This window comes from Chrysochloris asiatica, unplaced genomic scaffold (genome assembly GCF_000296735.1).
Source record: "Chrysochloris asiatica unplaced genomic scaffold, ChrAsi1.0 scaffold00394, whole genome shotgun sequence".
NCBI lineage: Eukaryota > Metazoa > Chordata > Mammalia > Afrosoricida > Chrysochloridae > Chrysochloris > Chrysochloris asiatica.
The window spans coordinates 271,899-285,173 of NW_006408912.1; the positions used below are offsets into that span (position 1 = coordinate 271,899).

Below are 13,275 nucleotides of genomic sequence, written 5' to 3' on the forward strand. Positions count from 1 at the left end.
CCCGTAAGGATTTACACCCTCGGAAACCCTGTACAGGGTCGCTATGGGTCGAAACCGACTCGATGGCACTTAACAACAACAAGGACATGACGAGGATGGTGCAGGCCTGGGCAGTGTTTTGTTCTGGGATACATAAGTTGCTATAAGTCAAAAGCGACACAACGGCACCTAACAACAACATAAGGATCCCTGGTGACACAGTGTATTAAGTATTGGGCTGCCAACTAAAAACTCAGAGGTTTGAATCCACCAGCTGCTCTCCAGGAGAAAGATACAGCAGTCAGCTTCCTTAAAGATTCAGAAACTGTATGAAACCGTTTTACTCTGTTCTGTGGAGTTCTGTGAGTCCAAATTGACTCAATGGGTTTGTGGGGTTTTTCTGAGGGGTAAAGGGGTTTCCAGCCATGCTACTACGGCCACCATGCCACTTTTGTTATACAATGAGGAACCCAAAGGGATATTCTTTAGCCATTTTCCAGTGAATAGTAGTATGCTCACCCGTGTTTCTGCTGCAACATCATCTCAGAATTAAAATGTTGAAGCTAATCAGACATTTAATTTCAAAGTGGAAGGTCATTATCTTGTCACAAAATTTTATTCCAATTGCTTTTTTTTTCTATTATACGAAATGAATTAAAAGTAGCACAAAACATTGGGAGATCAAACAGTCAATCAGAAGCTATTAAATATCATTGAAATTGGTGCAATAAAAAGCCTTTCCCATGGCTACGTTATTATTTAAAAGCTACATTCTGGATGGCTCCCCGAATTGACATGCTTTCAATCAAAAAACTACCCTGTCCATAAATAGCCACTTGGCTTTAAAAAGTTCACTATTAATTTTATATACATATGAGTACATTTCTCAAAAGGTTTAAAGTAATTACTGTTGTATCAGTCCCTACAGGTTTCTCTAAAGAAGATATTAACAAAGTCCCCTCACCAACTGATAATTTAGAGCAAGATGCTGACAGTGTTACCAGTGATTTTATAAACACTTTTGTGACATTTGTGTACAATTCTCAGCCAAACACAATCCCAAGCAAGGATTAACGGTAAATTACAATTTTAAAATTGAGTTCAACTCTACACTTGGTGTAAATGCCCATTTTCTCAAGTCTCTCACTTTCCTATGGATCCAAACAGTGGTGACTACCAGACATGAAGATCTGAAAGCTGCTCATGTTTAAATTTTTCCTCTGGAAGCTCTCTTTTTTCTTTCTTTCTTCTTCCTTTTTTTGGGGGGAGGCAGGGGGTGGGAGAAAGGGAGCTGCACTACACCACTAATTTGATTGTCTCGTTTTCCAGAAACAACCACTTTTTTGATTTCTAAGGTGGCAAGTCCATTTTAGTTAGTAAAATGTAACAACACTGCTCCCAATCTCTTAAGGTGTCTAAGAAGTGAGCATAATACAAATTAAAGATCCATAAGCAGGAGCGAGAACCCCCAGCTACAGGAAATTACTTCAGTAGAAGCAGTGAAGGATTTCTCACCTTTTAACCCTCCCTACACCACTAGTAGCCCAACTTCTTTTCAAATGCCAGGACTTATTGGTAAATTATCTGGGAGAAAATGGGAGGGAACTATTTCAAAGCAAAATTCAGAACTGCTTTATAGAAAGAAAAGTGTGAGGAGGTTTGTTATCATTTATTTCCTCCAGTAGATCATTCAATTTCAGCTGTCTCACATCTCAGAAGCAGCTCCCCATTTCTCACTTAGGTGTCTAAGAAACATCCCCCTGGCATCTCATTCTCTCTGTCTCTCACTAGCATTTCATTATTTCTTTAACTGTCCCTCTCATGCTTGTCTCCCTCTTTTCCTAGTGATCCATGTGTCCTCATTTAGCAGTTTTCAGAAGCCAGGGAGAAACGTTGCAAATAATGTTAAATATGATTAATATCTTGAATTCCTTGAAATATGACATGCATGAGTTACAATGAAACCTCTTTTATTTCCCCATGAAATGCTTTTGCATAATGAGAAAGAAAATGTCCTCTATGCCCTAATCAGCCCTGACAGTTCCTGGACTCCCAAATACTTTTATTTATGGCATTATTTATTTCATCTCTAATAAATGGAAGGGGGGCAAAGCACCATCTGAGAAGGCCACAGAGGAGAGGGAGACAGTCCAGAATGGAGGAACACAAAAAATAGCACAGGCAAAGAAGAAAGGGAAGGCTTCCAACAGAAACGAGTTCTGGAAAATGGAGCTGCATTTCCAGAAGAAGAAAATGGGTGGCTTTCCCAAGACCAAAAAGCTAGCTCTGAATAGGGAAAGATCTTCAGAATGGAGAGATAAGGGCCAGAGAGCAAAGAAGAGAAATGTTCTCAGAACAGCAACCTGGAGAATGAAGATTCTGGAGATTAGAAAACAAATCTATGAGGCCATATGCTAGTATACTACAGTTGGTCTAGTGAAGGCTTGGACTCCTGATATGGTGCTGTAGGCTAAACACTTGACTGCTAACTACAAGGTTGGCAGTTCAAACCCACCAGCTGCTCCTCAGAAACCCTATATAGGGTCACTATGCATCAGAACTGACTTGACAGCACGTAACTACAACAGTAGTGTAGGGGTGATGTGAAACAGAAGGGAGAAATGGACACTCTGCTCCAAAGAATAACCAGACGAGACCAGAGCACTCCCCTAAATGTGTAAACATGTCTATCCCATAGGGATCCTCCTACAAACCCCTGAGACTCTTCCTTCTCATGCAAACAACTATTAAAATTATGTGTCCTCCAGAAATCCTGGCTTGGTGGCTCCAGGTGCAGTGAGTAGCTGGCTGGGTGTGGTAGGACATGAAAGCTTTCAGATAACCTTATCCTTGAAAGTACAGTGTGTGTACGCGCATGAGAGAGCTTCAAAAGTTCATAGAAAGGTTCCATTATATTTCAATCCCATTTTTCCATGAATTTTTTGAAGCCCCATCATATATATGGATACCCACTGCCATCAAGTTGTTCTAACTCAGGGTAACCCTATGGCAGCCTCATCCTTCTCTCAAGGTGGGTTTGAACCGCTGACCTTGCTCTTAGAGTCCAGTGCTTACATACATATATAATGGAAAGGTTGCAAGTTTGAGTCTACTCAGAGGTGCTTTGGAAGAAAGGCCTGGTGATCTACTTCCGGAAATCAGCATTGAAGATCCGACAGAGCACAATTCAACTCTGACACACGGGATTGGCTAGGAGTACACGTCAAATGAATGGTAACATATACAAAAACGACATTGTTGGAAGTATTCAATCACAATCCCAAAGGGAGAGAAATCAAGCCTTTTCCCCCCTCAACTGAAAAGATGTCCTGGTGTGGCGCTGTGGGTTAATGCTCTAGACTGCAACGTTGGTTTGATCTGCAAGGCTGGCGGTTCAAGCTCACCAGCTGCTCCTCGGTAAACCCTATACAGGGTCGCTATGGCTTGGAACTGACTGTTGTTGTTGTTGTTAAGTGCCGTCGAGTCGGTTTCGACCCATAGCGACCCTGTACAGGGTTTCCGAGGGTGTAAATCTTTACAGGAGTAGAAAGCCTCATCTTTCTCCCGCGGAGTGGCTGGTAGTTTCGAACCGCTGACCTTAAGGTTCGCAGCCTGATTCGTAACCACTACGCTACCAGAGCTCCTTAGACGGCACTTAACAACAATTGCAAAGATTTGTGAAGTGAAGATTTGAATTCAACGAATTGATAGATGGGCGCAACTGACCACACACTATTGAATGTCTGATTGGGGTGAGTCCTTCAAACTCTCAAGTCTCAGTATGGTCATCTGTAGAACGGAGACGACAGGGTTGTGAGGAAACTGATGAAATCATAAGAAAATCTGACGCACTGTGAGCTTTTATGATCAGCAGTTCACAAGACATGAGCTTGCTGAGGGTATTCCTTGTAGAAGGTTTGTAGCAGCACTTCCAGAGAGGCAGAACTTTCTGCAATACCTTCCCCCCGACATAAGTAAAGTCCTGCGACCCAACCTCAGCTCAATTTTTAGCCCCCTAAAGTGCAAATCTGAGATTTTAAGGTTAATCAGGGCCGCCAGGAGTCGGCTTCCGAAGCTGGGCTCTGCTCGCAGCAGCATAAACCTAAGTCCACATCTGGGGCTCCAAAATCTTTACACAGAAAGTCTGAGCAATCTCCTCGCCCGACCGAATCATTGGACCCCACCCCTTTCACTTGTTTTGGGGTCCTCCATCCGCCCGCCCCGGCTCCCACTTCCCCCTGCCCCACGTCGGAGGCGCAGACTAGGCGGGCGGACTCCGGGGCCGGCAGCTGCGCCAGGCCCCGCCCCCGCCCCCTATTATCATTAGCAGATATTACCCTAAACACTTGCTCTTTACCTCCTTTCTCCCTCCAGGCATTGGCGAGGCGGCCTGTCAATCAGCGCTCGGGCTGCAGCCCCCTGCGCGGGGGCTCGGCGGTGCCAGCCTTAGCGACAGGCGGCAGCGGCGGTTGCGGTAGCCACGGCACAGACACACATCCTCCCACAAGCGCGCACACGGGCAGAGCCGGCGGGCGGGCGGCTAAGGCACTCTCGGACCCGGCGCCCGGCAGGGAGGGGGCGTGCGAAGGGGGCTCGGTTTCGAGGCTCAGGATGGAGGAGGAGATGCAGCCGGCGGAGGAGGGGCCCAGCGTCCCCAAAATCTACAAGCAGCGCAGTCCCTACAGTGTCCTCAAGACCTTCCCCAGCAAAAAACCAGCGCTGGTCAAGCGCTACGAGAGACCCACCCTGGTGGAACTGCCTCACGTCCGGGCTCCACCGCCGCCGCCCCCGCCGCCCTTCGCGCCACACGCCGCGGTCTCCATCAGCAGCAGCGAGCCGCCGCCACCGCCGCCGCCGCCGCAGCAGTTCCAAGCTCAGAGCTCCTACCCCCCCGGACCGGGCCGGGCCGCCGCCGCCACCTCGTCGTCCTCGCCGTCCTGCACGCCCGCTGTGTCCCAGGGCCACCTGAGGACTCCGGCGCCGCCGCCTGCTTCCCCCGCCGCTTCATCGTCGTCCTCCTTCGCCGCCGTGGTCAGGTACGGCCCGGGCCCGGTGGCGGCTGCGGGCAGCAGCAGCGCGGCCAGCGACGGAGGCAGCTTGGAACTCAGCGCAGGTACCAACTCTTGGATGCAACTTTCCTTCCCTCCTCGACTGAGGGGAGGAAGGTGGGGATCCGGCACAGCGAGATTGGCGCTGGGGGGGGGGGGGGCGCTTGCGCCCAGCAGAGCGAGTCGGGGCGTCGGAGCGCACCCCGAAAATATCCCTATGCGCCCCATGCTCGGGCAGCAACTTCTGGAAGACTCTCCCGCGCCGCCGCTGCTGCGTCCCGGACTTCCGACGGGGCGCGCCTCCTAACAGGTGGCTCTTAGGCTCTGATCTCGCGGTGGGGCGGTAGCGGGGTGGCGGGGCGGTGACCGGAATGATTCCAGCGGGGGTCAGGAGGCAGCCTTGGCACCGAGGCCGCCAGCCTGAATGGAGGGCGGACGCCCTAGGGTGACAGCCGCTGCCACTCCGGGAGAAGCTGGGGCTGCTCTGGTGGTTCTGTGGGGACGTCCTCCCTTTACCCTCGAATGCTTTACTTTTTTCCTTTCGTTTTCGCCTTTTTTCTAATCTTCTCCCTGTCTTCTCCATTTGTTTTCTGTCTCTACTTCTTTCCTTGTAGTCCTCTTTTCTCCACCTTGTTGATGCGCTCGCACTCTGGCCAGTCCATCCTGGCTCACACTCGTGATGTCTGTAGGTTTTTCTTTCCTCTTTCTGTGCGTGTGTGTGTTTTCTCATGCGTGCGCTGCTTTGTTTTTTGTTTTCTTAGTCTTTTTCTCTATTCCTCTTACCCACTACCCACCCCAGAGCCATAACCCAAGGGCATAAAACACGGGGCCCCTCTACAACCATTGTGCAGTGGAACTGGCACCCCTGTTGCGCACTTGGGAGCAGAGGGACATGTCCCCTCCCCCAAACCCCCTTCCCCCCACTTCCGGAGAGTCCCCGTAGCTCAAGACTGGGCGGTCCAAGTATCACCCCCCTGTGCAACGCCCACTGTTGAGCTGCAGGGGGGGGGGGGGGGTGTCTGGTCCTTCTGTGGACCGTCCTGCAGAAATGCCTAGTGGGAATCAATAACCCCCTATTTCAAAGCCTCCTCTCCTTTCCCAGCAGCCTGCAGGCGGCCCCCTGGACAAAGTCAACTTCCCAGCCTAGTGGCTGGAAGGAGATGGGCTGATGGCAAGGCCACAGCCTGGGATCTGGGATCCAGGGACACTCTGAACCCTGGGAAAACACAGCTACATATATCCAGCTTATCAGAATGAAAAGTTCCTGCTCAGGCCTTGTATGGCACTTGGAGACCCCAAATTCTATTCATCATTGAATTCAAAGCCCCCCTTTTTTTTTCAGATGAAAATATAAGAGCATGAGTTATAGATGCCTAAGCGAATGTTCTGTTGTTTGTAAATATTTTGACATGTGAAAGATGGGTTTTGAGAAAGAAAACCTAATTACAGGTTATAGTGAAGAGTTGTTCTGCCACATCCTTCACTGATTTGAAGATGTTTGACTACTTTGAGTGGGATTCTTATGTGGGCCTCATTACTTAAAGGGTTTTCTTCAGTTACTCTAGGCTCAATATTCTATTGTGTTTTCATAGCCATTCTTAGGCCTCACACCTGCTTCCAATTTCCTCTATCTTTTATCTTCTGTTTTTCCTCCTTCTGCTCTGGTAGTGTAGTGGTTACAAATTGAGCTGCTAATCTCAAGGTCAGCAGTTCGAAACTACCAGCTGTTCCGGGGGAGAAAGGTGAGGCTTTCTACTCCTGTAAAGATTTACAGCCTCAGAAACCCTATGCAGGGTCACTATGAGTCCGAACTGACTGCACCGCACGTAGCAACCAACCAATGGTGTTTGTATTCTCTCTGGGTTTACGGTCTTATTTCTTCTGTCCTTGTTCATGGTATTTCCCAGCTCTGATTTACTTTTATTTTTGTGTTTTAACAGTTCAGGTCCTCCCATTTTCTACATTTTGCTAACTTCTTCATTGGTTTGTTTGTTTGTTTTCTGGGTCTTTACTTGCTCAGCTAAGTCTTTGATCTCTTAAGATCTTTTTCTTCCATCTTGCTATCTTTTCCCCATCTTTTCTGTCTACCTTTCACTCTTTTACTTTCCCTTTATACACTACATATTTTGTCTCCTCCTATTTCCATTTCTATGTACTATTTTAGTCTTTCTTTCACTTTAGTTATTTTTTTAGTATTATTGCTCTTTTTCTGCATCAGTCACTTCCTATCCATTTCATGGCCCTTCCTACTCTTAACAGCTTTTTTCCCTTACTGCTTCTTGTGGAATTTCTTCTTTTCTTGCCTTGTTTTACATGTCCTCTTTTGGTGTTCTGGCTAATGTCTGTTTGGTTTATTTTATCTCTGTTCCCAGGTAGAAATCACAAATTCACTGATCCTAAAGGAGTGAAAAAGAGCTTTATTGGTGCCTTCAAACTTCCCTGTATTTCATTTTATTCTCAAGGCTATCACTGTTGCTGCTGCTGCTCCTGCTTTTTTCTTTTCTTTTTTTAAAGAGAGGTCATAGAGGGGCAAACATGATAGCACTAAGAGCAGGAAGACTTATTGGAAGAATGAAAAATGGATGGTAGGTTTCTTCCATTCAGTGAGTGAAATGGTCTGGCGGCAGAAAAAAAGACCTCAGTATGTCCTGGACATCGCTGTAATATCAATCTCTAATGCACAAAGTCATCACTTAACAGGCAGAGGGACAAAGTACCATCAGGCGGACAGTTTCTTGAAGAGCTGATTGGTTCCTTGAGGAGCTAGTGGTTCTACTTTGAACCAATGAGTGTGGACAGAGGACCACTTTGGCATTCTGGATGTTGATGGTATTGGAGGTGATTTGCCTGTTGCATCCTCACAAACATGCTATTGCAACATCTCAGGCAACCTAGAAAACTGAAAATAGAACACCAATATGATAAAATGAGTCAAAGATAGCAGAGACATTACTGATTGGCCACAATAAATGCAGTGAAATGATGAAAAGGTTGAAGGGAATCTTATTTGCCATTAAGGGCCATAAACCACTGAGAAAAGAAATATGTGATTAAAAATAGATTTTTCAAACAGATTCTTATGATATCTCATGAAGAGTATAATTTTCCTTAAAAAGGGTAATATTCTGTGGTTTTAAAAGCGTATTTTTCCTCTGTGGGAGGCTTAGAGTTAAAACCCACGTAGATCTTGATATGCAGCCTAAATTTGGCATCAGGAAATGGGAAATTGCATCTTTAAGCAGAGTACAATCAAAAATGAATTACAATAAATCCTATATAATTGCATAGGTCATTCTCTTTAATGAGATTTTATTAACCTGACTGTCAAGCTTTTGAGTCAGGCAGATATTTTATCTTCTTCAACTGATAAAAGTGTCAGCTATAAACCACCATATAAATATTCATAAATCTACACATCTGTGGCAGCCTATCAGCATCATTCTTTTGGACATTAAAAGCATTCTAATTACTTTCTGTCTAGCAGAGCTGAAATGCTGCCTGTTATAGTATGTGCTTGGCAGGCATGATTGCTTTTGTTTGCCATCACAAATAGCAGCATCCTATTTTATATACCGATGGTCCAGAAAATATTCAGGGATTGACTGAGCAGGATGAATATTAGGAAGCACCATCTGGTTTTCATAGCACCGAGTATATTAACTCATCTGTTAATTTTTGACACATCATTGATTTATTTATTTAGAAAAATTATATCCTGTTTTTGCTGTGTTGATGTTTGCCATTATGAAAAAAAAATTGGATGGCATTTTTTAAACAGACATAGTTCATTGCTTTAAAACAAGGGTGATGCTTCTAAAGATGCTTTTAGTCTCTAACTTCTATTTTCTATGCCATAAGGTGCTGTCCTAAAAAGAAGTGAAATGCATGTTTTAAGGAAATCATGTATTTTGAACTAGTTGGAAATTCTTTTGGCAGATATAATATATGGATCTGTGATAGTAGGTCACTAAAAAAAAATTTGCTTCTGCATTTTTAATATTAATATATTTCACCCTTCAGTGGGCTAAAATCAAAAGGTTACTACTAATCTCCACCAGTGTGATCTCCTTCATAGAAACAGAATACTCTTGGGGATGTGCGATGATGGGCCAATTCCATTCAAGGCTTGACTTTCAAAGAAGGCTGTTAAAGGAGGGAGCCGGTATTTGATTGAGGAGTCCCCATCCCTCTTCTTCATCACTTGTCAAACGTAGACTGGATTAAACCACTTAAATTCAGAAGAATTTCTAGAAATGAATTTTTAATTAAAATAATAATAATGATAATGGCTTTAGATTTTGGAATCAGACTAAGCGCAAGGATCAGCATGGTGTTATCTTCCAATGCACAGTGAAACAAAATAAATAAGCAATGGTCAGTTCCGTTGTGATTTGTTATCGCTTCATGATGTTGAGTCTTATGGAAGTTAGGGATAATGCCGGCGAGTTTTAAAGTCCCTTGGTGAACTGTTGACTTTGTCTTTCTCTGCCATCATTGGAATGAAGCAGTCTAACTAAGGGCAGGGACAGGGAGAGGGTGGGGAAGTTTAAAAAGTAAAATACGTGTTCACACTTTGCTCAATTAAGATTTGTGGTCCAGTAGCCATTCAGTTGTGTTTGTAGGAAAACAAAAGTTTTCTCTGTTTCTTAGCAATAATGAACATCATATGTACATTTCTAATCATATTTGTCTGGAAAGCTGAAGTATTGCTGGCTGCAGTATGCATTAAGTGGAAAGATTTGCTGTTTTCCACCAAGAGTAATAGAAGTGTTTTTCATCACACTCTTCAGTGTATTGATGCTAAAATACCATTCAAATATTTCAAGATATTGAAAAGGGGAGAAATTCAGCTTTAAGGGTTACAGTTGCTATTTTTTGCATATATCAATTTCTGAGAACAAATTCAGAATGAAGCAGTCTTTAAATGGCAGGCAAAAGCTTATGATTGCAGCCTTTCTCTGATATTGAGTGTACTTTAATACATTATGTTCATAATGTAGTATATTACTTAACGATTTTTTTTCTCAGCATATTATGAGTTTATCCCTCAATTAAGAAAACAAATTATGCTTGTCCCTAAGTCAGATTCCACCCTCCCATAAAATCTATAACCTAATGTGATTTATCATTGTGATGTAAAACCCTGAATGTTCTTTAGGACATTGAACAAGTATATCTGAGCAGTTCTTTCTAAACAATTCAATTTTAGCCTTTCTTTTCATATTTCGTCCCTTTTCATCAAGGTTATATTAAAGGTGTATCCACTCCAAATCAATTGGGGTTATACTGATTAAAATGCAAACGGTAAATACAACTTCAGATTTAGAATGGGATTATAGGATTAAAATGAATGAAAACTGCTTTTGTGCTAGAATTGAAAGTTCCCAATCAATATCATCCTTTGATTTTACTAATAAAAGAAGGAAACCCAGGAAGTAAAGAAATGGGAGTGTAGCCTCTTCTACCTTAACACTTGCTTTGCTTCTTGCTTATTTGGTTTGAGAGATATTTTTTAATGACACCCAGATATTTGAGGACTTTCTCCTTTAAATTTTCATTTAAATAATGAGTTGAGTTTTTCCTTGAACATGGGGGGTTTGGGGGGAGGGACATACAATCTTATATGTGCAAAAATTCCATATACATCCAAACCCTTTTCTCTCCCTTTCTACAATCAGACTTAATCTTGGCTGCTTCTTCAACCAAATTCCGTGCTCATTAATATGAGGCTTTCTGGCCTGAATTTATACCTGCATCTTGTTCTTTCTTCAGTACTCAGAATATTTGGTAAAAAAAACAAAACAAAACAAAAAAACTGGCCTGCCTCTAACAGTTGTGGGACTCAGGACAAACATATAAACATAGGTCCATATGAAGTCCTGGTATGGCACTATGGGTTAATGCGCCAGACTGCAAAGCCGTGTGAATTACAAGGTTGGCAGTTCAAGCTCACCAGCCGCTCCTTGGAAACCCTATACAGGATTGCTGCGGGTCGCAACCAACTCGATGGCACTTAACAACCACAACAACAATGTAGCATGTACTTCAACAGTAAAAAATATCCGAGTCAAGCTAACAAACTGGTCAATCAAATCTGTTCTACTCACCTACACTGACAATTACACCTTCGTGATGACCTAGAAGGCCAGGTACAATTTTGGGATTTTTAGACTGTTCAGAAGTAGAAGGGGAAAAGGCAGCCCATGGCCTTCTGATCCTCAACTTTGTTTTCCACGGTTGTTGCTGTTGTTAACTGCCATCAAATCGGGCTACAACTCTTTGGAAACCTCATTCACCACGATTACCCAGTTGTGATCCATAGAGTTTTCATTGGTTCATTTTTTAGAATTATATCTCCAGGTCTTTCTTCCTAGTCCACCTTAATCTGGAAGCTCTCCTGACAGATGGATGGTAATTATGATTGAAATGTGTTGGCTAGGAATCAAACCCAAGTCTCCTACAAGGAAGACGAGAATTCTACCACTGAACTATCAATGCTTCCTGCACTAGAAGGAGCCTTACATACACATGTATGGACTGCCCAGACTACAATTCCAAGCTCTGCCTCGTGGTCTTCTGGGGGCACTATAAAGAAATGCTACCCACATATCTGGGAAGAGACCACTGCAATCCAAGAAGTAGTTTGAGTGGGAAATCTCTGGTTCTTGGGTACCTCTCCATGGGACTTCAGTGGCCTGAGGGCAGTATTGCACCTAAGAGAAAGAAAGTGTCATCCCAAAGACAAAATATTCTCATGGACTCAGCCTATCTAGGGTTAAAACCCCAGCAGATTGAATCCAGAAATACTATAAACTGAGCTTTGCTATGGATTTGCAAGAGTCGACTCATTTCGAGAGGCACTGTTCTGGCCCTCAAACCACAGCTAGTGGTAGATGGCCTTATGAAATGTACAATCTATGCTCATCCTCTCCTGAAAGAAAGACAACTGGTCTCTGTGTTCTGACTTGATATTGTTTCAGAGATTAAAGGAGAATAGCATTTTCTAGGTTTGGGAGATGTGAGGATTGCTTAGTATGTCTCAGGCCCTATGCTTTTATATATCCTCATATAATAGTTGGAAGGAGATAGAATTGGTGTCTCCAGTCTTTTAGTTACAATAAGAACAGTACTGTATGAAACAATAGTAAGCAAAAGCACAATACATTGAGTATTGCATGGAGATTTCTTGAAGTGTGGTTTCATTGGTCATATGTTCTAAATTTTCTAGGAGACTCGTATTGCAGCTATTCTGGCTCATTGTGCACATAAACACCCTTAAGCATTCTCACTATTTTTTTAAATGTAAAAGTTTGCTTTTGTTTTGTTTTTCAGGAAAAAAAAAGACTAGTCTTAATTTTCAAAGGGAACAGGTAGATAGTTACTTTTCTATCATAAACAAATAGTTACCATTGTCAACAATGAAGAATATTCTATTTATTGCCTTTATTCTGGTTGAGGAGAGACAAAATGAAAGGCATCTTCATGATACTATGTAAACCCTGAAAATTACCTTTCTCTGCATTTACAGTAGTTTATTCTGGGTTGGAGGAACCATGGTGGTGCAACAACTAAACACTCAACTGGCTAACTAAAAGGCTGGCAGTTCAAACTCACCCAGTGGCTTTGTCGAAGAAAGACCTAGAGAGCTGCTTTTGTAAAGATTACAGGCAAGAAAACCCTATAAGATAGGGCTAGTCTCGCATGTGGCGCTCTGGGTTTAACATTCCCAACTATTAACCTGGTCTTGCTGGACTGCAGGGTCAGTTTTAACCGAAAGATCGGCTGTGCAACCTCACCAGTCGCTCCTATGAAACACTATATAGGGTTGCCATGAGTCAAAACAGCTCTCACATGGGATCACAATATAGTCACTTGGGGTCTTTTGAGCCAGAACCAATTCTGCTGGAGGACAAGAAAGAAATTGACATGTGGAGTGAGTTTTCAAGACCGTGGAGTCCTGGTGTGTTGTTACAAGATAAGCACTCGACCACAAGGTCAAGTGGTTCAAACCACTGGAACCACACGATCGGTGGTTCAAACTTAACCAGGCACTCCTCGGAAACCCTGTACAGGGTTGCTATGAGTTAGAACCGACTCAATGGCACTTAACAGCAACAACAGCATACTGACAGTGAAATCCCATTGTCACTTTTGTGTTTTGAATTTTTTTTTTAGGTAAGTAGTTGATTGCTTTCTTTTTTCTTTTTGCGTTTACTGTTGGCAATTACTATGCTTTAGAATTCATGTG

The 13,275-nt window shown here is 43.5% G+C and overlaps 1 protein-coding gene across 1 annotated transcript in view; it reads left to right on the plus strand.

The window, feature by feature from the left end:
* Positions 1-4,590: 4,590 nt before the first annotated feature.
* The window catches only part of BEND4 (BEN domain containing 4), a 55,113-nt gene continuing 46,428 nt past the window's right edge, over positions 4,591-13,275 (plus strand). The window contains exon 1 of the mRNA XM_006876598.1: positions 4,591-5,092. Coding sequence (XP_006876660.1) covers positions 4,591-5,092 — 502 coding nt within the window. The remainder of the gene's footprint in view (positions 5,093-13,275) is intronic.